Source organism: Scyliorhinus torazame, chromosome 1, assembly GCF_047496885.1.
Source record: "Scyliorhinus torazame isolate Kashiwa2021f chromosome 1, sScyTor2.1, whole genome shotgun sequence".
Taxonomy (NCBI): domain Eukaryota; kingdom Metazoa; phylum Chordata; class Chondrichthyes; order Carcharhiniformes; family Scyliorhinidae; genus Scyliorhinus; species Scyliorhinus torazame.
In genome coordinates, this window is record NC_092707.1 from 387,398,110 (window position 1) to 387,423,469 (window position 25,360).

At 49.6% G+C, this 25,360-nt stretch overlaps 1 protein-coding gene across 1 annotated transcript in view; it reads left to right on the top strand.

Moving 5' to 3' along the window:
• Nucleotides 1–24,832, top strand: part of kif28 (kinesin family member 28) — a 114,445-nt gene extending 89,613 nt beyond the window's left edge. The window contains exons 18-22 of the mRNA XM_072507160.1: nt 8,025–8,159; nt 10,910–11,076; nt 12,801–12,901; nt 14,181–14,345; nt 24,797–24,832. Coding sequence (XP_072363261.1) covers nt 8,025–8,159; nt 10,910–11,076; nt 12,801–12,901; nt 14,181–14,345; nt 24,797–24,832 — 604 coding nt within the window. The remainder of the gene's footprint in view (nt 1–8,024; nt 8,160–10,909; nt 11,077–12,800; nt 12,902–14,180; nt 14,346–24,796) is intronic.
• The last annotated feature ends 528 nt before the right edge of the window (nt 24,833–25,360 follow it).

Genomic DNA, 25,360 nt, shown 5'->3' on the forward strand with positions numbered 1-25,360 from the left:
AAGCAAGGAATTATAGAGCAATAACCCTGACGTCAGTGGTGGGAAAAATGCTAGAGTCCCTTATAAAAGATTTTAAAGCAGTGCAATAAAAACAATGGCAGGATCGGGAACAGGTCAGCGTGGATTTATGAAGGGGACATCATGCTTGACAAATCTACTGGAATTCTTTGAGGATGTAACTAGTAGAGTGGATGAGGGAGAGCCAGTGGATGTGGTTTATTTGGACTTTCAGAAGATTAGCAAATTCTAAAGTGAATGGGATTGGAGGTAGTATTGAGATGGATAGAAAACTGGTTGGCAGACAGGAAAGAAAGAATAGGACTAAATGGCTCTTTTTCCATATGGCAGGCAGTGACTAGTGGGGTACCACAAGGATGAGTGCTTGGGCCCCAGCTATTCACAGTATATATAAATGATTTAGATGTGGGGACTGTTGCCCTTTTTAAACCACAGTATGTCTCAACCTTTATACGGTGGACAAATGACTATGAGACTCAGTTTATAAAACAGAACAATATTTATTCATACGCACACAATGGTTATAGTTATTCAATCACACACTCCCAATCATAGGTTACACAGTACACCAATACTTCCAAGATCTTAACTTAACTTGGCAGTGACTGACAAGTACTAGGCAGATACAAGCCTGTTATCTGTAGTTCCGGTCTTGTAGTCCTCTGATAGTTGGTTATCAATCCGGATCTCTTCTGGCTCTGGTCTGCCTTCTGTTGGTAGTATGGATGATCTCTTTCATCGGCCGGTGGAAGTCACCGTTGTTAGTTACTGCTGCTCTAGAGAAAGAATGAATCTGCGCAGTAACTCTTATGCTGTTTGAATTTCGTGACTCTTTTGGTGGGCAGTCTCTGGGTCATTTGTCAATCAATTGATCAGGGCTCAATCAGCCTGATCGATTAAGTCCAATCAGGGGCTGCCACATCAATTTTGGGGTGGGCACTCAGTGGCCATGCTTGAAGGTGTTGGAAACATGTCGGCCCTTCCAAATAAGGAAGTTAGGTGCCGCTGTGTCTGGTAAACAATTGTGATTAACAGGACAGCTCTAGTGATCCTGTTGGTGGCCTGGAGATAGCCCTTTACTTATGTTATTCACATCAAGCTGTGAAATTGTTTGAACTCGGCAAAGTCTTTTCCTGTAGCTTTATTTGACCTGCCTGCAGCCTGCTCGTCCATTCCCATGACCACTTTTCCCAGCATCCCTTGCTGGACACCACTTTAGGTGGCCACAGAACTAAATGTAATATCTCCAAATTTACAAATGACACGAAGCTGGGTGGGAGGGTGAGCTGTGAGGAGGATACAGAGATGCTTCAGTGTGATTTGGACAGGTTGAGTGAGTGGGTAAATGCATGGCAGATGCAGTATAATGTGCATAAATGTGAGGCTATCCACTGTGGTAGCAAAAACAGGAAGGCAGATTATTTTCTGAATGGCTATAGATTGAGAGAGCGGAATGTGCAACAAGACCTGGGTGTCATTGTACACAGGTCGCTGAAAGTAAGCAGATAGGTACACCAGGCGGTAAAGAAGGCAAACGGTATGCTGGCCTTCATAGCGAGAGGATTTCAGTACAGGAGCAGGGATGTCTTGCTGCAGTTCTACAGGGTCTTGGTGAGACTGCATCAGGAATATTGTGCTCAGTTTGGTCTCCTTATCTGAGGAAGGATGTTCTTGTTATGGAGGGAGCGCAACAAAGGTTTACCAGACTGTTCCTGAGGTGGCAGTACTGATGTAGCGGGAGAAATCAAATTGGTTAGGATTGTATTCGCTGGGGTTCAGAAGAATGAGGGGCATCTCATAGAAACCTATAAAATTCTAACAGGACTAATTAGGGTAGATGCAGGAAGGATGCTCCGGATGGTCCACAACCAGGGGGTCTGTGGTGAATGTAAATACAGTTAATTCATCAGTTATGTTCTATGTTTGTAAATACAGTTAATTCACCAGTTATGTTCTATGTTATTAACCCTGTTGGTTTTATCTGTGGGCCATTGTAAGGCTTCACCCACAGGGGGAGATGTTGGAGGAGGTTGGAGCATGTACGGGCTCTGCCCATGGCTCCGCCCCTTTGAAGGAGTATAAGAGTAGCTGGCCTGTGGGACTGTCCTCAGTATGTACCAGTCGCAGGCAGGCAAAGTTGATAGTTAATTAAAACCACTGCTTTACTCCGACACGAGTCCTTGAGTGAATTCAATTTAATTAACTATCTGAACAAAAATGATTATGGAGTCAGCCGTCAAACCTGACAGACTGGAGCTCGATCCACAGGAAGGACATTTTTTCACACTGGTTGCGGTGTTTCAAGGCCTACCTTGCCGCGGCATCGACGCCATCCGTCACGGACGAACAAAAATTGAGTCTCCTCCACGCACGGGTGAGTCACCGCATTTCTGTGCAACTCGAAGAGGCCACCTCGTATACCGCCGCTCTCGCAATCCTCGAGCGCATCTACGTGCGGCCTGTGAACGAGGTCTATGCACGACATATTCTCACTATTCGACGCCAGCGCCCCAGGGTGTCACTCGACGAGTATCTGCGCGACCTCAAAGCCCTCGCGCGCAACTGCAACTATCAGGCCGTTACGGCCACTCAGCACGTGGAGCTCGCCGTTCGAGATGTCTATGTTGCGGGGGTCAGATCAAATTACGTGCGGCAGCGACCGCTCGAGAAAGGGTCCCAGGACCTGGACGAGACGGTGAAACTGGCGACTTCACTGGAGGTCGCTTTCCAGAGCCTCACTGCATTTCCGGCCGAACACTCGACCTTCTCGTGGACTCCCAACCAGAGACTACCCCAGGCCTGTGCTGCGCGCCCACCCGCTCATCATGGGGGGTTGCCTTGTTATTTTTGCGGCCAGCCTCAACACTCTCGACAGCACTGCCCGGCCCGCAAGCCGAGTTGCAGCCGAAAAGGGCACTTCGCCAAGGTCTGCCTCGCCAAGCCTAAGCACGCAAACTCTCAGACCTGGACTACCGACTCTCAGGCCCGCAGACCTCGCAATGTGGCACCGTGCCTCCTGACTCCGACTCCGCACAGCACGTGCGACTCATGGGGGCCGCTATTTTGGCCATCCTCCCCCATGCGACCAGCCACGTGCAATCCATGGGTGCCACCATCTTGGACGCCATCTTCCTCGATGCCCGCCACGCTTGATCAACGGGCCGCCATCTTGGACGCCATCTGCTACGCCGCTCGACGCGTACGACCTGCTCGGACAATTACCGGGGGGCCGCCCCAGCACAGCCGACCACGCCGCCGGTTACCCTCAACTCAGCACTGTCACCTTGGACCAGTCGCGACCCAAGCACCTCAAGAGCTCAATGATGGCCGTCCGGGTTAACGGGTACGAGACACCTTGCCTGTTCGACTCCGCGAGCACCGAGAGTTTCATCCACCCGGATCTGGTAAGCCGCTGCTCGCTTCCGATATTCCCGGCGTAACAAACAATTTCCCTCGCCTCCGGGTCGCACTCGGTACAAATCCGAGGGTGCACTACGGTAACCTTAGCGGTACAGGGCGCTGAGTACACTAATTTCCAGCTGTACGTGCTCCCAGACCTCTGCGCCCCCCTCCTTTTAGGGCTCGATTTTCAATGTAATCTCAAGAGCCTGACGCTTAGCTTTGGCGGACCCCTGCCCCCCACTCACTGTGTGCAGCCTAGCCACTCTGAATGTCGACCCTCCTTCCCTCTTCGCTAATCTCACCGCTGATTGCAAGCCAGTAGCCACTCGCAGCAGGCGATATAGCATGCAGGACAGAATATTTACTAGGTCTGAGGTCCTGCGTCTCTTGCGGGAAGGAGTCATAGAGGCCAGCAATAGCCCCTGGAGAGCTCAGGTGGTGGTCGTCAAGACCGGGGAGAAGCTCCGGATGGTGGTTGATTACAGCCAAACCATTAACCGGTTTATGCAACTCGATGCGTACCCCCTTCCCTGGATTGCAGACATCGTCAATCAGATCGCTCACTACCCCGTGTTCTCCACGGTGGATCTGAAGTCTGCATACCACCAGCTCCCAATCCGCCCGGAGGATCGCCACTACACAGCGTTTGAGGCAGACAGCCGCCTTTTTCATTTCCTCCAGGTCCCTTTTGGCGTCACGAACGGGGTTTCGGTGTTCCAATGAGCAATGGACCGAATGGCGGACCAGTACGGGCTGAGGGCCACGTTTCCGTACTTGGACAACGTCACCATCTGCGGCCATGATCAGCAGGACCACGACGCCAACCTCCACCGATTTCTCCAAACCGCCCAAAAACTCAACCTCACCTACAACAAGGAGAAATGCGTTTTCCGCACAACCAGGCTAGCCATCCTCGGCTACGTCGTGGAAAACGGAGTCCTAGGGCCTGATCCTGACCGTCTGCGCCCCCTCCTACAATTCCCTCTCCCTCACTGTCCCAAGGCCATCAAGAGGTGCCTTGGATTTTTTTCCTCCTACGCCCAGTGGGTCCCCCAGTATGCGGACAAAGCCCGCCCACTATTTAAGGCCACCCTTTTCCCTCTGGCAACCGAGGTCCGCCAGGCCTTCAACTGCATCAAGGCGGACATTGCCAAAGCCACGATGCGCGCGGTGGACGAGTCCGTCCCCTTCCAGGTGGAGAGCGACGCCTCAGAGGTCGCTCTCGCCGCCACCCTCAACCAAGCAGGCAGACCGGTAGCGTTTTTTTCACGCACCCTCACCGCCTCTGAACTTCGACACTCCTCGGTTGAAAAAGAGGCTCAAGCCATCGTGGAAGCCATACGGCACAGGAGGCAGTACCTCGCTGGTAGGAGGTTTACCCTCGTCACCAACAAACGATCGGTAGCCTTCATGTTTGACAATACGCAGCGGGGCAAAATCAAGAAAGATAAGATCTTGAGGTGGAGAATCAAACTCTCCACCTATAACTACGATATAGTATATCGTCCTGGGAAGCTCAACGAGTCCCCAGATGCCCTGTCCTGCGGCACATGCACCAGTGCGCAAGTGGACCGACTACGGGCTATCCACGACAACCTCTGCCACCCGGGGGTCACCCGGCTCGCCCATTATATCAAGGCCCGCAACCTGCCCTACTCCACCGAGGAGGTCAAATCTGTAACCTGGGACTGCCAAATCTGTGCGGAGTGTAAACCGCACTTCTATCGACCAGATAAGGCCCACCTGGTAAACGCATCCCGGCCCTTTGAACACCTCAGTATCGATTTCAAAGGGCCCCTCCCCTTGAATAATCGCAATACCTACTTTCTCAATATTATTGATGAGTTCTCCCGTGTCCCGTTTGCCATTCCGTGCCCCGATATGACCACCCCCACTGTTATCAGAGCCCTGCACAGTGTCTTCACCCTGTTTGGTTTCCCCAACTACGTCCACAGCGACAGGGGCTCGTCGTTCATGAGCGACGAACTGCGTCAGTACCTGCTCAGTAAAGACATCGCCTCGAGTAGGACTACCAGCTATATAACCCCCGGGGAAACGGACAGGTGGAGAGGGAGAATGCGACGGTCTGGATGACCGTCCTACTGACCCTACGGTCCAGGAATCTCCCAGTTTCTCACTGGCAGGAAGTCCTCCCCGATGCGCTCCATGTTATAAAGTCCCTCCTTTGCACGGCCACAAACCAGACCCCTCATGACCGCTTGTTTATTTTCCCTGGGGGGACTACCTCAGGGGCCTCGCTCCCACCCTGGCTGATGACACCGGGTCCGGTTCTCCTCCATAAATACGTTCAGACCCATAAGACCGAACCCCTGGTAGAGAGGGTCCAGCTCCTGCACTCAAACCCGCACTACGCATATGTTGAGCACCCCGATGGTCGACAGGATACCGTCTCCCTCCGAGACCTTGCGTCCGCAGGCTCTGCCACCACTACGTCCACAGTACCCCCCGTGCTGTACCCCGCTCTTTCTCCCATGCCCAGCGCCCCTGCGCCCATTTGGCTCCCGCGCTCCCTTCCACCCGGCACACCAGTCCGCAGGAATGAAGCTCAGGAAGAGCCGCTCCCGGAGTCCACCCCTGGGGCTGCACCGGACCCACTTCCCCAGCCACCTGAAGCGGCAGCAACACCAGCGCTTCGGCGGTCGCAGCGTACGATCCGGGCGCTGGACCGGCTGAACTTGTGACCCATCACCCCCGCCGGACTTTATTTTTTTACAGGGGGTGAATGTGGTGAATGTAAATACAGTTAATTCACCAGTTATGTTCTATGTTATTAACCCTGTGGATTTTATCTGTGGGCCATTGTATGGCTTCACCCACAGGGGGAGATGTTGGAGGAGGTTGGAGCATGTACGGGCTCAGCCCATGGCTCCGCCCCTTTGAAGGAGTATAAGAGTAGCTGGCCTGTGGGACTGTCCTCAGTATGTTCCAGTCGCAGGCAGGCAAAGTAGATAGTTAATTAAAACCACTGCTTTACTCCGACACGAGTGAGTGAATTGATGGTCGCATCAGGGTCACAGTATGAAGATACGGAATAAACCATTTTGGACTGAGTTTAGGAGCAATTTCTTTACCCAGAGAACGGGGAGCCTGAGGAATTTGTTACCAATGAAAGCTGTTGAGGCCAAAACATTGTATGTTTTCAAGAGGAGTTGGATATAGCCCTTGGGCCTAAAGGGATCATAGAAGGGATCAAAGGATATGGAGGGGAAACAGGAACAGGTTACTGAATTGGATGAACAGCCATGATCATAATGAATGGCGGAGCAGGCTTGAAGGGCTAAATGGGCTCCTCCAGCTCCTATTTTCTATGTCCTCACTTCACATCCACTGGCCTTCGCTATCAAAGGATCATCCTCCACCATTTCTGCCAACTCCAAGATGGCGTCACCACGAAACGCATCTTCCCTTCATAAGCGTCAGCATTCCACAGGGACCGCTCCCTCCGCGACACGCTGGTCCACTCCTCCATCAAGCCCAACTCATAATCCTTTTCCCACGGCACCTTCCATTGCAATCGCAGAAGGTACAACATTTGCCCCTTTACCTCCTCCCTCCGCACTGTTCAAGGCCCCAAACATTTCTTTCAGGTGAAGCAATATTTCCCTTGTACCTACCCTCAATTCTCTACTGTATTCACTGCTCCCAATGTGGTCCCCTCTACATAGGGGAGACTAAACACAGATTGGATGATGGCTTTGCGGAACACCTTTGCTGAGTCCATAAGCACGACCCCGACCTTCCTGTCGCTTGCCATTTAAACTCAGCATTTTTCTCTCATGCCCACGTGTCCATCCTTGGCCTGCTGCAATGCTCCAGTGGAGCCTATCGCAAACTGGGGGAGCAGCACCTCATCTTTCGATTAGGCACCTTACAGCCCTCAGGACTCAACATTGAGTTCAACATCTTTAGACTGTGACCGTTCTCCTCCATCTTGACCCTTTTTTTAAATATCCAAAACATTTTTTGTCCCTATGCAAACCTTCCCCATCCCTCCCCCTCCTCCACGGGGCCATCTGTCCCTTGTTCTTCAGTTTTGCTTTCACTGAGCACTGACCTTTATTCTCCCACTAACACATTCTGATATCTTACCTTTATGCAACTACCAGCACCTTCTCCTGCTTCCTCTGTCTAGTAAGATGTCTTACAACACCAGGTTAAAGTCCAACAGGTTTGTTTCAAACACTAGCTTTCGGAGCACTGCTCCTTCCTCAGGTGAATGAGCAGTGCTCCGAAAGCTAGTGATTTGAAACAAACCTGTTGGACTTTAACCTGGTGTTGTAAGACTTCTTACTGTGCCCACCCCAGTCCAACGCCGGCATCACCACATCATCCTCGCTCTAGTGACCTATACATCTCCCTTACAATCTCTCCCAACAATCACTGACCTTCTACTCTACTCCAGTATATGATCCTTCACTGTTCTCTCTCTCTCTTTAACTCTGAAGAAGAGTCATACGGATTTGAGACGTTCTCTCGCCACAGATGCTGCCAGACCTGAGATTTTCTGGTTTTCTTTTGGATGGTGACTGTTCTTTTGTTGAATATGTTTTCAGAGTATTAATTTAGTCTGCATCTTTGTCCAGACCTCTCGGAGAAGATGAGATCCTCATCGACCCCACAGAGTTAGTGGGCCAGAGGCTAGATTTTCAAGTTCAGATCATTCAATGCTTGGGAATCAAATGGCTGAGACAGAACAGCAAAAGAGGAATCCAGATTCGGTGAGAACATCCCTTACTATGGAATTAACTATTGACTGTTTGGTCAATAGATACCAATCAGGCTGCAGGACTTCCATGAAGCAGCCAGAGGAATGGACCACACCGACGCCATCTTGTCCCAAAGTATGGACATACTATACACTTGGTGCCTCCCAAATTCCCGAGCCCCTTTCCTGCCAGATGATCTATCCAGTTCCCGTTTGAGTTCACATTCCAGGGAATTCTGGGCCAAGGTTTCACCATCTTTTCTGTAAAGTCATTAAATCCAAACTGCCAAGTTCCTTCCTCCTCTTCTGCACGTGAGTCCGTTCCATTTGCGGTCGAGTTTCTGATTGGTGGTGTGTGTGAGGTGCCCTCAGGTAGTCTGAGTTACTATGGCAATGTGCATTTCTTTTACATACAGGTTGTTGTCTGGAACTATGGATAGTCAAAGACGAGGAGCCAACATTCTTTCCATCACATGACTGAACAGGAAACTCTCTCTCTGACCACCTGTCATTGATGTGTTGGAAGGATGTTGCAGGTTGATATTCAAACTGTCTGGCCGTGCTATGAACATACCTTCCTTGGCCATTGAGTCCTGGGGTGGGACTTGAACCCAGAGCTTCCAGCTCATAGGCAGGGACACTATACTGCACCACAAGATCTCCATAGAGTTTCTGATGATGTGAAATCATTTATTGGGATTAATTTTTTATGCCCCTTGCAAAAGTAAAGTAGTTTTTCCCAGAGCTGCCTTTAGCTAGGGTAAATATTCCCAGCCTTGATTGTCCCTCCTTTGTAACTCAGATGTTTAATCCAAATTTTAATTTTAGCTGTTTCTTCACCGCAACAGCAGGAGAGGTCCAAAGTGGGACATTGCGACTAAAACTGTACAAAATACTCCAAATGGGGCTTTTGCAAAATGATCAAAACTTCCTGCGATTTGTTCCTTATGCCTCTAAATCCTAAACTATACATCTCTCAATTGGGAATGGAGGCAAGAAAAGGGGTTCATTGGTTGCTATGAGGTAGAATAGGAAAGTGACCTGGAAGCTTTTCCTCCCATTTTCCCTCCTTCCATTGAGGAAGTATCTGCCCGGCCTACAAGATAACCTTTCTGAAGATGGGTCCCACCCGAAACAATGAACTGTCTTTTCCTCCTTTCTCTGTCAGCCATGTTTCAGATTTCCAGGGTTTGTGGTCTCTGATTGGAATATTCCATGTTCACGCACTGATCCAGCATCTCAGTGAAGTCACTGGGGTTGTGCAGTTTGTCACGGTGCCCGAGGCTGAGACAGAAATGTAATCAGCTGGGACTTAAACTCCTCTGCCAGGCAACAACTGGAGATGGACCCACATGTGGACCATACTGACAGCACACTAACCACCCCCACCCTCCCCCCCCCGGATGCCAGGCTCTTTCCACTTCAGTATTCTATGTCCCCAATTCGACGCTCTGACTTCCCAGTATTCCTCTACCATGCTCCCATCCCCACCTCACCTCAGCCCCCGCTGCCATTCAATTTAATTTGATTTATTGTCACGTGTACCGAGGTACAGTGAAAAGTATTGCTCAGCGTACATTCCAGATAGATCGTTCCATACTTGAAAAAACATAGGACAAATGGTAGGTACACAATACACATAGACACAGATATTGTGTGAGAATTAAGTTTTAAAAGGTTAGTACGGTTATAAGAGATGTCGGAAGAGGATCTGTGGGAGAGAGCTCACAGAGAGGTCACCACGCTCCGGCGCCATCTTTTTTTAAAATGTAAGTTTAGAGTACCCAATTAATTTTTTCCAATTAAGGGGCAATTTAGCGTGGCCAATCCACCTACCTTGCACATCTTTGGGTTGTGATTGCTTCTCGGCCCTTTGGCTAAGATGAGCGGGAGGTCAGCTGTAATGCCGGGATCTGGTATGTCTCTCTTGTGGGGACCATGGTTTGGATTGAATTTGAATTTGAATTGTTTTTTGGAGCAGGCAAGGAGCTGGATTAAGGGTTTGCCCCTGTCCACACTCTGAGCTCTGTAACTCTGATTAAGTAATATATTTAAAAAATCTCTGGGTTGTGGTTGTGGATGTGAATCCCTCGCAGACACAGGGAGAATGTGCAAACTCCACACGGACAGTGACCCAGAGCCGGGATCGAACCTGGGATCTCGGCGCCATGAGACAGCAGTGCTAACCACTTGCGCCACCGTGCTGCCCGTTCCGGCGCCATCTTCCAGACTCATCCGTACCAGCCTTGAGCCTCCAGGCAAACTGCCACTGTCCTCCTCCCCCTCCCTTGTGCCCAGGAGTTCAACAAGGAAAACTGCTGACCTCAGACACATCTGCAGCCGACTGGTGCATGACATCTTCAAACAAATGTGAACCGGGTTACGAAGAGATTCTTGTGCGCTACTGACTTTTTATCTCGAAAGTAGGACTTTGTTTAAAATAATAGTTTTAAGCTAACAAATACCCATCTGCTGTTTGGGTTGACTGAATTGGGCGGGATGCAAAATTCTGATTTTCCGATGGCGGGTTGCGATGCAGGGATAAAGTCGGTGGCGTGTTTGTGGTGTCCCGGACCTCACCCTGGCCTGTGGTGGGTTCCCACTTGCAATGCACCAAAAATACCCACTGATGTTATCACAATACCTGAACCTATCATGGAGAAATCAAAAATTCGCATCCCGCCTACATATGTCAACCCGCCCGTGTCCTGTTCTTGCCGTTCCCATAAAATTCCCTCCCTAACTGTGTGTTAATCTCTCCAGATATCATGTGTTGAACCATCCGCACCCTTTCCACACCAAATCTGTCTGGAACACTGTAAATGCCAGAATAGATCAAGTAATGCAGTTCACTGTCAAAAGCGTGTCACAGGAGCTGCTGAACTATCTACAGAACCATGCTCTGGTCCTGGATCTGTGGGGCCTTCAAGGTAACAAAAGATGAAAAGCTTGCATATATTTGACATAAGAGAAAGGACAGTCTTGGGGGCGGTGGGGGGAGGGGAGCAAGAGAGAGAAAGAGACTTATCTGAGGATAAGGGGGAGCTGAAGTAAGTCAATTGAAACTGCTTTTGAAGACATGCAGCCAGAGTTACTGCAGGGATTTGGACTGGACTCAGATCTGTTCGGTAAAGCGGTGTCAAGGGATCTCTTTCTCAAAGAATAATTCTGTAAAGCAAGTATTGCTCTGTGCCATTGGTATTTAAGGTGGGTTAAGAGCTGGGACGGTCTATTTTCTTCTTGTTTAAGTGGGAATAAAGATAGCGAGTGAAGATGTATTCATTGTGTTGCCTAGTATTGTTTAAGGGGTAATTGTAAGCTACTTTTGGGTGTGGTGTTAAAAATTCAACAGTGTGTTCGTAATATAGTTTTGTTGTAAAACACCGTACCCTTATTTCCTTGTGAAATCGCTCCCGGAGCGAGGTGTCCTTTCCTCACAGTCTTACAAATTAAAATAAAATATTGGGGTTTTTGTCCAGTATCCTAGCTAATGTTGGGGTTGTAATAAGTCGGACTTCAAGGAAAGGTGGCCTTGATAAAGCAGGTATTTGCATTTTGCATTGCAGTATAAGTCACATTCTAGTCACTGCTGCCTGTAAATTGTACGTCAATTGTTGCATTGTCTGCGGTGTAGTTAACTAATTGGCATTTTACTTGAGCAGGCAAGAGGGAGTCACTTACTGAGACTGAGTTAGAAGGCATACGCATATAATGTTTCACTCTGTAAATAAATATAAGGCTGGGTAAAGATGTAAAGACGTACATGTAAAATATAAAATAAAATTTAAGGATTACGAACACCCACCAAGTCTGTCAGATAACCCACGGCAACTTTGGGAGAGAAAATCTACAGGTCCTAACTGGTTTGTTTTTATAAAAAATTAATTAATCATCTTTATTGTCACAAGTAGGTTTACATTAACACTGCAATGAAGTTACTGTGAAAATCCCCTAGTCGCCACATTCCAGCGCCTGTTCGGGTACACAGAGGGAGAATTCAGAATGTCCAATTCATCTAACAAGCACGTCTTTCCGGACTTGTGGGAGGAAACCGGAGCACCCGGAGGAAACCCACGCAGAAACGGGGAGAATGTGCAGACTCCGCATAGACAGTGACTCAACCCGGGAATTGAACCTGGGACCCTGGAGTTGTGAAGCAACAGTGCTAACCACTGTGCTACCAGGCATTTTACAATGCAATTCCAAACCACAGTTTTAAAAAAAAATATAGAGTACCCAATTCTTTATTTTTCCCAATTAAGGAGCAATTTAGCGTGACCAATCCACCTACCCTGCACATCTTTGGGTTGTGGGGGTGCGACCCATGCAGACACAGGGATGGTGTGCAAACTCCACATGGACAGTGGCCCAGGGCCGGGATCGAACCCGGGCCCTCAGCTCCGTGAGGCAGCAGTGCTAACCACTGTGCCACTGTGCTGCCCTTACCACACAGTTGAACAGCAATGGTAACAACATTCCGCTTACTAGGCCGATTGATTTAATCCGCGGAAAGATCATGGCAGTAAATAGCTGTTTGTTTTTCTCTTATTGTCACTCAATTACTGACCTGTGGGATCAACGTGTTGGTTGACTCCAAATATGAGTATCAGGATTGTAATTGTGTTCTGTCTTGTTGCTTTTTCATGCTGTGAAGAGGATTGTACAGGAATCAATTCCTCTTTGGGTGACACTGAACTCACTGATGAAGGCAGCATCGTTATTGACTATGTGAGACCACGACCTCCCAGTCATGTGGTGAGTACACACTTCCTTCTTCTGAAAGTATACCCCTGTAGGTTTCTTTTTGGTGCTCTGGTATACTGGAGCTGACCACCTAACCCGTGAAGGGAATGAGTTCATGTCTGCCTCCTTGAGGAGGGCAGCATTAGGAAGAGAGAGGTTAAAGTAGCAGGGGTTGCCATCACCTGCAGTTGGCTTTTTGAGTGGATTGTTGTAAATTTGTAACTTATAAACTGGCCATATATATTTGCATATATTGCAATTTGCCAATTGCATAAGGATTGGTGGTTGTGTAGGCCACAGTGTAAAATTACAAAGAGACATTGATGGATTAAATAATCACAATGGCTAATGGAATGTTACCCTTTATAAATGGAGGGCTAGAGTATAAAAGGGAAGGCGTTGTGCTACACAAAGCCTTGGTTAGACCACATCTGGAGTACTCTGCAGTTCTTTGCAGGGAACCTTAGGAAAGATATATTGGCCTCGGAAGGATACAGCAGAGATTCATCAGAAAGTTATCAGGGCTCCAAAGGGTTGGGATTAAGATGGAAATAAATTTATATAGAAGATTAAGGGTTGAGGGTTGAAAGGAATTGATCGGGTAAATAGAGAGAAAGTATTTCGGCTGGCTGGGAGTCTAGGACAAGGGGACTTTACATGAGCAAATACTTTGTCGCACATGTTCCGAGAGGGTCCTTCTTGTTTGTGGACTTTAGGCATGGTTCTTGGTTTCTGGACAGACTGTCGACACATTCTGGTATGTGCTTAACATACCTCTTGAGCATGGTATTCCAACCTCCCTTTTGAGGGTCTAATACTGACTGATGTCAGTAATATATCATCATCTATGTTACATATTAGCATAGTCCATCCATTAACCCTTTATGCTACAGCACAAAGTGTGGTAGAAGTGTGGAACACGCTCCCACAAGAAGCATTAGATGGTCTTTAGAAGGTCCCAACTTGGAACCAAAGCAGTGAATATTTTAGCTTCTAAAGGCAGACCAAAGATACAGCTTAGAAATTAACAAAATAAAACCCAACAACATTGTAATTTGATTAAATTGATATATTATTGCCAATTATCCAGAAAAACAAGATGGTTTGAATTTCTATATTTTATTCTCAACAATGTGGGCATTTTGTTAAAATTATGGAAGAAATTGCTGGCTGACCAGATTACGATTGTAATACGCATTTTCTGCAGGAAACATAACAAAGGTTAGAAAATAACAAACATTGAATGCATTCCAGTCAACATTTCACAATCAGATTTTCTGCCCAATTGCAGGAGATGGACGATGACCAGCTCTCCAAGCTTTACGTTAAGTTATCGAAGTTGGAGCAAGAGATCGACCTTCTGAGAAATGTCAACAAAACCTTAAGAATAGACAATGTTAGCATGAAGGACACCTTAAAGAGAATGATGACTGATGGTATGCAGAACCTACAGAATGTATTGTGGTGCCTACTGCAAATGACCTCAATCTGTATAGCCAACACTCCCTTCCTATTGGTATTCCAGTTACCAAATATACATTTATTTTTCCATGGAATGTGGGTGTCATTGCCAAGGCCAGCACCTGTTGCCCATCCTTAATTGCCCCTGAACTGAGTGGCTTGCTGGGCCTTTGCAGAGGGCAGTTAAGAGTCATCCACATTGCTGTGGGTTTGGAGTCACAATTAAGCCCAGACCGGGTAAGGACGGCCATTTTCCTTTCCTAAAGGACATTAGTGAACCAGATGATTTTTTATGATGATTGATGATGGTTCAGGTCAGCAGACCTGAAACAAACTTTATATTCCAAATTTATAAACTGAATTTAAATTCCACCAGTTGCCGTGGTGGGATTTGAACCCATATCCACAAAGCATTAGCCTAGGCCTCTGGATTACTCGTACTACGATATTACCACTGTCGCCCCAAATCACCAAGATCAAAACTCTGATTTTGCAGCTTCCTTCTCGTACCGAATTAGCCAAAAATAACAATCGGGCCACCACCACCACCACCACAAGGCGGCGTCTGAGGCGGAGGGGGGAGGGGGGAAATTGAATGGACTGGATATCCCCCCCCCCCAAAACTGGGAAACCGCCAGCCTAAAACCAGATGCAATTTCTCGGTTGGGTGGGCAGGGTCTTGGGCAGGAAACACGCCCATTCTTCTGTTCGGGTGGCACGGCGGCACAGTGGCTAGCACTGGTGCCTCACAGCATCAGGGACCCAGGTTCAATTCTGACCTTGGGTGACTGTGTGGAGTCTGCACGTTCTCCCCGTGTCTGCGTGGGTTTCTTCAGGATGCTCCGGTTTCTCCCCACAGTCCAAAGATGTGCAGATTAGGTGGATTGGCCATGATAAATTGCCCTTAGTGTCCAAAGGTTAGGTAGGCTGAATGGGATAGGGTGAGGGAGTGGGCCCATTTGGGGTTGGTGCAGATAAATGGCCACTTAAGAGCCTTATCCTGCCCAGCCTCAATTTTTAGACTGGTGGGAGCTGTGTGGGTAAGGTGGGAAAATGGCGTTTGCTCTTTTCCCCATCCCGGGTGGGAAGGGGGGGGGGGGCACCTCACGCTGAAGACTCCCTCAGAGCTGGAGAGTCCTCCCCCAGGACATTGTAGGTGGGAGAGCCTCTCCCCCTCTTCCCTACCCCCCGACAATGCGTTTGCTCCCCCCCAATCCCTCTGGGTGTCCCCTACCTTCCTGCCCCTGGGAGTCGCTGGGAGCTCCCGTGTCTTATCCTTTCAAAGACCCCAGGACTTAGTCCCAAGCAGAGTGCTGCACTACCACCTCTGACCACTGCAACGCTGTGCCTAGCCGGGTTGAAGAGTTAGCAGCCAATCAGTTTGGCTGCCAGCTCTCATGGACGGGACTTCGTCCAAGGATGGATCAAAGCCCCGCCCACTGCCAATCAATGCTAAAGTGAGAGTTAACTGGCAGTGGAAATTCGAGAGTCAGCAGGTCTGCGATACGCATTGACTCTCCGATCACAGATCGCTCGCCACCCTTAAAATTCTACCCATGAACATCATTAAGCAATTCGGCCCTTCAAATCTGTCCATCCATTCGACTAAGGAATGGCTAATGAGCATCTTATCTCCATTCGTCCACCTTCGTTCCATGTCCTCTGATACTCTTTTTTTTTTAAATATATTTTATTCAAGATTTTTGGCCAAACATAACAGTACGTAGTGTTTCTTTTACACAACAATAAAGCAATATAAATAACAGTGGCCAGTTTTAAACAAATAAATAAATAATATACAAACAAAAACAAAAACAAAACTGAATGGCAACTGCCTTGTCCAAAATAAATACTCTCCAAAAATACAATCCAACAATCCAATGTACAATTACCTATAACAACTACCTATACATATTATACATATACAATAACATCTCTGAGAGTCCGTCCGGTTCCTCCCCCCCCCCTGCTCCCCCCCCCCCCTCCCCCCTGGGTTGCTGCTGTTGTCTACTTCTTCTCCATTCCCTCTATCTTTCTGTGAGGTAATCGACGAACGGTTGCCACTGCCTGGTGAACCCTTGAGCCGAACCCCTTAACACAAACTTAATCCGTTCTAACTTTATAAACCCTGCCATGTCGTTTATCCAGGTCTCCACACCTGGGGGTTTGGCTTCCTTCCACATTAACAATATCCTGCGCGGGCTACTAGGGACGCAAAGGCCAACACGTCAGCCTCTCTCGCCTCCTGTACTCCCGGCTCTTCTGCAACCCCAAATATAGCCAACCCCCAGCTTGGTTCGACCCAGACCCCCACCACCTTCGAAAGCACCTTTGCCACCCCCACCCAGAACCCCTGTAGTGCCGGGCATGACCAGAACATGTGGGTGTGATTCGCTGGGCCTCTCGAGCATCTCGCACACCTATCCTCTACCCCCAAAAATTTACTAAGCCGTGCTCCAGTCATATGCGCCCTGTGTAACACCTTAAATTGTATCAGGCTTAGCCTGGCACACGAGGACGATGAGTTTACCTTATGTAGGGCATGAGCCCACAGCCCCTCCTCAATCTCCTCCCCCAGTTCTTCTTCCCATTTCCCTTTCAGCTCATCTACCATGATCTCCCCCTCGTCCCTCATTTCCCTGTATATGTCCGACACCTTACCATCCCCCACCCATGTCTCTGAGATCACTCTATCCTGCACCTCCTGCGTCGGGAGCTGCGGGAATTCCCTCACCTGTTGCCTCGCAAAAGCCCTCAATTGCATGTACCGAAATGCATTCCCTTGGGGCAACACATATTTTTCCGTCAGCGCTCCCAGACTCGCAAACGTCCCATCTACAAACAGATCTCTCAGTTGTACTACCCCAGCTCTTTGCCATGCTCCAAATCTCCCATCCATTCTCCCCGGAATGAACCTATGATTGTTTCTTATCGGGGACCGCACCGAAGCTCCCGTCCTTCCCCTATGCCGTCTCCACTGCCCCCAAATTTTCAATGTAGCCACCACCACCGGGCTTGTGGTGTATTTCTTTGGCGAGAACGGCAACGGTGCCGTCACCATTGCTTGTAGGCTAGTCCCCCTGCAGGACGCCCTCTCCAATCTCTTCCACGCCGCTCCCTCCCCTTCTCCCATCCACTTACACACCATTGAAACATTGGCGGCCCAGTAGTACTCACTTAGGCTCAGTAGTGCCAGCCCCCCTCTGTCCCTACTACGCTGCAAGAATCCCCGCCTCACTCTCGGGGTCTTCCCAACCCACACAAAACTCATAATACTCTTCTCGATTCTTTTGAAAAAAGCCTTCGTGATCACCACCGGGAGGCACTGAAACACAAAAAGGAATCTCGGGAGGACCACCATTTTAACCGCCTGCACCCTACCTGCCAATGACAGGGACACCATGTCCCATCTCTTAAAGTCCTCCTCCATCTGTTCCACCAACCGCATTAAATTAAGCCTGTGTAATGTACCCCAATTCTTGGCTATCTGGATCCCCAAGTACCGGAAGTCCCTTGTTACCTTCCTCAATGGTAAATCCTCTATTTCTCTGCTCTGCTCCCCTGGATGCACCACAAACAACTCACTTTTCCCCATGTTCAGTTTATACCCTGAAAAATCCCCAAACTCCCCAAGTATCCGCATTATCCCTGGCATCCCCTCCGCCGGGTCCGCCACATATAGCAACAAATCATCCGCATACAGAGATACCCGGTGTTCTTCTCCCCCCCCTGAGTACTCCCCTCCACTTCCTGGAACCCCTCAATGCTATGGCCAGGGGTTCAATCGCCAGTGCAAACAATAACGGGGACAGAGGACATCCCTGCCTCGTCCCTCTATGGAGCCGAAAATAGTTAGACCCCCGTCCATTCGTGACCACGCTCGCCATCGGGGCACTATCTCCGCTTCCCCCTCTGGTGGGGGCATCATCATTACCCCTAGCAGCCTCCATATATTTGTATTCAGCTGTCTCCCCTTCACAAACCCAGTTTGGTCCTCATGAACCACCCCCGGGAAACAATCCTCTATCCTCATTGCCATTACCTTGGCCAGAATCTTAGCGTCCACATTCAGGAGGGAAATGGGCCTGTAGGACCCGCATTGCAGCGGGTCTTTTTCCTTCTTTAGGAGGAGCGATATCGTTGCCTCTGACATAGTCGGGGGCAGCTGCCCCCTTTCCCTCGCCTCATTAAAGGTTCTCATCAGTAGCGGGGCCAGCAAGTCCATATATTTCCTATAGAATTCAACTGGGAATCCGTCTGGTCCCGGGGCCTTCCCCGCCTGCATGCTCCCAATCCCTTTCACTACTTCCTCCGTCTCAATCTGTGCTCCCAGTCCCACCCTCTCCTGCTCCTCCACCTTAGGAAATTCCAGCTGATCCAGAAAGCACATCATTCTCTCCTTCCCATCCAGGGGCTGAGCTTCATATAATCTTTCGTAAAATGCCTTGAACACTCCATTCACTCTCTCCGCTCCCCGCTCCGTCTCTCCCTCCTCATCTCTCACCCCCCCCTATCTCCCTCGCTGCTCCCCTTTTCCTCAGTTGGTGGGCCAGCAACCTGCTCGCCTTCTCCCCGTATTCGTACTGTACACCCTGTGCCTTCCTCCATTGTGCCTCTGCATTACCCGTAGTCAACAAGTCAAATTCTACATGTAGCCTTTGCCTTTCCCTGTACAGTCCCTCCTCCGGTGCCTCCGCATATTGTCTGTCCACCCTCAGAAGTTCTTTCAACAACCGCTCCCTTTCCCTACCCTCCTGCTTTCCTTTATGTGCCCTAATAGATATCAGCTCCCCTCTAACCACTGCCTTCAGCGCCTCCCAGACCACTCCCACCTGTACCTCCCCATTATCATTGAGTTCCAAGTACCTTTCAATACACCCCTTCACCCTTAAACACACCCCCTCATCTGCCAATAATCCCATGTCCATTCTCCAGGGTGGAAGCTGTTGTTTTTCTTCCCCTATCTCTAGGTCCACCCAATGTGGAGCATGATCCAAAATGGCTATAACCGTGTACTCCGTCCCCGTCACCTTCGGGATCAGTGCCCTTCCCAAAACAAAAACATCTATTCATGAATAAACTTTGTGGACATAGGAGAAAAACGAAAACTCCTTACTCCTAGGTCTACTAAATCTCCAGGGGTCTACTCCTCCCATCTGCTCCATAAAGTCCTTCAGCACCCTAGCTGCAGCCGGCCTCCTTCCGGTCCTGGACCTCGATCTGTCCAGCCCTGGGTCTAGCACCGTATTAAAATTTCCACCCATTACCAACTTCCCCACTTCTAGGTCCGGGATTCGTCCTAACATACGCCTCATAAAGTTGGCATCATCCCAGTTCGGGGCATACACGTTCACTAATACCACCGCCTCCCCTTGCAATTTGCCACTCACCATCACATATCTGCCCCCACTATCCGCCACTATAGTCTTTGCCTCAAACATTACCCGCTTCCCCACTAGTATGGCCACCCCCCTGTTTTTTGCGTCTAGCCCCGAATGAAACACCTGCCCCACCCACCCTTTGCGTAGTCTGACCTGGTCTATCAGCTTCAAATGCGTCTCCTGAAGCATAACCACATCTGCCTTAAGTTTCTTTAGGTGTGCGAGTACCCGTGCCCTCTTAATCGGCCCGTTCAGCCCTCTCACATTCCACGTGATCAACTGGGTTGGGGGGCTCCCCCCCCCCCCCCTTGACGACTAGCCATCTCCTTTTTCAATCCAGCTCCTCACCCGGTTCCCACGTAGCCGTATCTCCCCCAAGCGGCGCCCCCCCGCCCCGACCACCCCCCCCCATACCAGCTCCCCCTTCTCCCCAGCAGCAGCAACCCAGTTAACCCCCTCCCCCCCGCTAGATCCCAAACTAGCGTAATTGCACCCCCCATGTTGCTCCCAGAAGTCAGCAAACTCTGGCCGACCTCGGCTTCCCTCCGTGACCTCGGCTCACACTGTGCGAGGCCCCCTCTTTCCTGCTTCCCGGTTCCCGCCGTGATTACCATAGCGCGGGAACAAAGCCCGCGCTTCCCTTTTGGCCCCGCCCCCAATGGCCGGCGCCCTCAGCTCCTCATCCTCCCTCCCCCCTCCCCCACAACATGGAGAAGAGAGAAAAGTTACAGGGTAGCAGGATTAACAACTTGGGAAGTCATCTCTTCCCTCTTCCCCCCCCCTTCATCCCACATATTCACCCCCCCCCACTTTGTCCCAAACGTTCTTTTTCTGGCCCGCTCACTCCAGTTTCTCCTCGACAATAAATGTCCACTCCTCATCTGCCGTTTCGAAGTAGTGGTGTTTCCCTTGATGTGTGACCCACAGTCTTGCCGGTTGCAGCATTCCAAATTTAATCTTCCGTTTGTGCAGCACCGCCTTGGCCCGATTAAAGCTTGCCCTCCTTCTCGCCACCTCTGCACTCCAATCTTGATATACGCGGATCACCACTTTCCCCCACCTACTGTTCCGAGTTTTCTTTGCCCATCTGAGGACCATCTCTCTGTCCTTATATCGGAGAAATTTCACCACTATGGCTCGAGGAATTTCTCCAGCCCTCGGTCTTCGCGCCATAACTCGATAGGCTCCCTCCACCTCCAGCGGACCCGTCGGGGCCTCCGATCCCATTAACGAGTGCAGCATCGTGCTCACATATGCCCCGACGTCCGCCCCTTCTGCACCTTCGGGAAGACCAAGAATCCTTAAATTCTTCCTCCTCGCATGATTCGCCAGTACCTCCAGCCTTTCCACACACCTTTTGTGTTGTGCCTCGTGCATCTCCGTTTTCACCACCAGGCCCTGTATGTCGCCCTCATTCTCAGCAGCCTTTACCTTCACGACCCGAAGCTCCTGTTCCTGGGTCTTTTGCTCCTCCTTTAGCCCCTCAATCGCCTGTAATATCGGGGCCAACAGCTCCTTCTTCATCTCCTTTTTAAGTTCTTCCACGCAACGCCGCAGGAACTCTTGTTGGTCAGGGCCCCATATTAAACTGCCTCCTTCCGACGCCATCTTGCTTTGTGCCTGCCTTCCTGGCCGCTGCTCTAGAGGATCCACCGCAATCCGGCCACTTTCCTCTCTTTTTTTCCATCCGTGTCCAGGGGGGATTCCCTTCTGGTTTACCGCACAGTGTTTTTTGCCGTTAAAATTGCCGTTGGGGCTCCTGTCAAGAGCCCAAAAGTCCGTTCCACCGGGAGCTGCCGAAACGTGCGACTTAGCTGGTCATCGCCGCACCCGGAAGTCCGTCCCCTGATACTCTTAACTAACAAAAGTATATCAGTCTCCAATTTTTAAATTTTCAACTGACCCAGTATTCACGACCTTTTGGACCAGCGAGTTCCAGATTTCCACTCCCTTATCTGTGAAAAGTCCAACTGCCGGATTTCACTCCTTATTTGGCCTAAACTCTAATTTTAAGATCATGTCCCCATGTACCTCATTCCCCCACCAGAGGGAATCGTTTCTCTGTATCCAAGGTACCTGATTTGAATTCCTTTATCACCGTACCTCACCCCAGCAGCTACCAAGCTCAAAGGAATACCAGCCATGGTTAGACAACCCGTCCTCATAATTTAACTCTTTAATCCCTGATATAATTCTGGGATATCTGCATTGCATCTTTCCAAGGCTAATATTGTCATAATGGTGTAAAAACAGAGAATGCTGGATAAACCCAGCTGGTCTGGCAGCATCTGTGGAGAAAGAAACAGAGTTAATGTTTTGGGTCCATATGATCCTGCTGCGGTTGAGGAACTGTTCGTAGTCTCATGTATGTAAACAGCAAGTTTTTATTAACTACTTTGTAACTATATATTTATATGCAGTAAAGAGCACAGGCAAGGAACTAGCTCCATCTTTAGGTCTTAACATGTCTTTGACCAATACGACACTGATCCTAAGTCTGGGTCATGTGTCTTCTTACATCACCATGTGGGCGGTACTCTACTCAGTCCCACATTATCCCTGTATATGCCAGACCCTTATACTACACCCCCCCACCCAAGACTTTATCCCATGGATATAGTTACTTCAAGTCTTACATTATCATTTGTCACATGCACTTATGGCTACAACTTTAATGCTATTCCAGCATTATTGCTATTACAGTATTAGCATTAACAACATTGCATTCCAATAGAACATACAGTGCAGAAGGAGGCCATTCGGCCCATCGAGTCTGCACCGACCCACTTAAGCCCTCACTTCCACCCTATCCCCGCAACCCAATAACCCCTCCTAACCTTTTTGGTCACTAAGGGCAATTTATCATGGCCAATCCACCCAACCTGCTCGTCTTTGGACTGTGGGAGGAAACCGGAGCACCCGAGGGAAACCCACGCAGACACAGGGAGAATGTGCAGACTCCGCACAGACAGTGACCCAGCGGGGAATCGAATCTGGGACCCTGGCGCTGTGAAGCCACAGTGCTCGCCACTTGTGCTACCGTGCTGCCCACAGAGTTTGTTACCGATGTAATAGTAATAATAATCTTTATTTGTGTCACAAGTAGGCTTACATTAACACTGCAATGAAGTTACTGTGAAAATCCCCTAGTCGTCACAGTCCGGTGCCTGTTCGGGTACACTGAGGGAGAATTCAGAATGTTCAATTCACCTAACAGCACGCCTTCCGGGACTTGTGGGAGGAAACCGGAGCACCCGGAGGAAACCCACGCAGACACGGGGAGAACGTGCTGACACCGCACAGACAGTGTCCCAAGCCGGGAATCAAACCCGGGTCCCTGGCACTGTGAAGCAACAGTGCTAACCACTCTGCTTTCGTGCCACCCACTTTCAATACTCTGGAGGTCACATCTAACCGTGTTCAATCTGCCAGAGCACATCTGCCTCGGTTTTCAAAAATCTTTTAAAAATGAATTACTGTTAAAACTGGTATCCTCGGGTAAATTAACTGATCCCCAAGCTTGAGCCATGATCAAAGGTTGTACTCGTCAAAGAATCAGCGCAGAGGTTTGGACATTGCAACATGGGTAAGCGAACATTGCTTAGTAAGTGAAAACGCAAACAGGGAAGGGCAAAAGGCAGACTTTACTGTATGTGTGAGTGACAACGGGAACCTTAGCCACTGCATATTCACCCAAAGATGGGGCGGAGTGTTAACTAAAATAGCGGTTACTCACGGCAACTACCCACTGCTTGATTAGTGACTCCACAGCTACGCCTTTCTTAAACGCAAATGTGGCAGCAACTACCTGAAATAAAAACAGAAACGTTGGAAATACTCAGCAAGTCAGGCAGCATCTGTGGCGAGAAACAGAGGGCGGCTTCTCCAGTGGCCGACGCCAAAATCGCATTCAGTGATCGGCCGGAGAATCCTTTTTTACGCCGAAATTGGGGGCGGCACCGTTTTTCCGATGCTCCGTCCCCTCAGAAACGGCATACTTGAGGCGTAGACCCCATGCGTACTCCTCGGTAGCACGGGGCAGCACAGTAGCACAGTGGTTAGCACAGTTGTTGCACAGCTCCAAGATCGATTCCCGGCTTGGATCACTGTCTGATCCACTGTCTGGGTGGAAGCGTGGGCTTGGGTAGGCCGCTCTTTCCAAGGGCCGGTGCAGACTCGATGGGCCAAAGGCCTCCTTCTGCACTGTAAATTCTGTGATTCTATGCCATCGGGACGGCCCCAGGACATCACCTGAGGCCCTCCACCCGATGCTCCGCCCACAATGGGCCGAATTCCCGACCGTGTGCAACACGTGTGCTCTCACTTTTCATAAACTTGGCGTGGCGGTTGCAGACTGTATCCAGTACCGCCACAGTCAGGCGGGGAGCTCTTCCGCTGGCTGGAGGGGACTTCGGGCGGAACTGTGAGGGGGGGGGGGGCGAGGTCTTGGGGGGGGGGGGCGGTCTGCTTGCGGCCGGCGCCATGTTGTACGCCGCATGCGCGGCCACGGACCCGGCCATTTTGCGTCCGTATCAGCAGGGGCGGACTTTACGTGGCATGGCTGCTAGCCCCTCACCGGTCCCAGAATCGCAGAATCGGTGAGGGTTCGCAGCCAATTTTGGCGTTGTAAAACGCCCACAAATTCTCCATGTGAGCTGGCACTGAGCCGCTGAAGCGGAGAATCCAGCCCAGTGTTTCTCTCAGGTTTGTTGTGTTATGTGCTGCATGCCAGTGTAGGTGCCGAGCACCTTTACATTACAATGGCATGCTGGCGCAAAACACAACAGGGAGATGGCCCTTCACCAGGACTGAGGAAAGATAGAAATATAATAGGTTTTGAGCAAGTAAAAGTGGTGGAGAGGGTAAAAGAACAAAAGGGAAGGTGTAATGTGGAGGGACGGAGAGGTTAAATGTCAGATGTTTTCATTGTACAAAAGCCATGGGACAGGTGAAGGAATAACAGCTGTGCCCAGATGGTGTGTGCAATATTACTGCAATATTTTGTTTTTGTAGCAGTGACATGAATTTGTGTCTTATTTCTTGGACTCATTTTGCTTTTCTCTAGCCCCAAGACCTGACGGGGAGTCTTTCACCCAAATGAACACACAAGCCTCTGGCAGTAATGGTACGCCCAAGGCCAGTTATGAAGTTGAATTTGCCAAGGCTCTTAAAAGGTTTTACCAAAGCATGAACAGGGTGCGAAGCCAACTGCTGGGATTAAGGCGGCATCGAACACCGGTATGTTTGGCGCAGTCTCAGTTCTCTAACCTGCCTGGTTGTATGTGCACCAACCGAAGCCAAGTCTAAATGGGATATGGGCCTTGCAGGACACGTTGATTCACCATTGTCCTTCCGCTCCATGCCAGTGCGAGTGTTTGCGGCTGTATTTCCCAACATTGCAGAGTGCCAATCGTGGTTGTGCTGTGGTGGGAGGTGATACGCAGACATCACACAATGTGGCCATTACTTCATCAGGTCAAACAATACGGGCTGGATTTTATACTTAGGATGGGCTCCCCACACCACAGCATAAATTTCGGGGCAATCCCTATATTCCTATCCTATTCATGTATTTGTCAAGACGCCCCTTAAACATCGCTAACGTACCTGCTTCCACCACCTCCAGCAG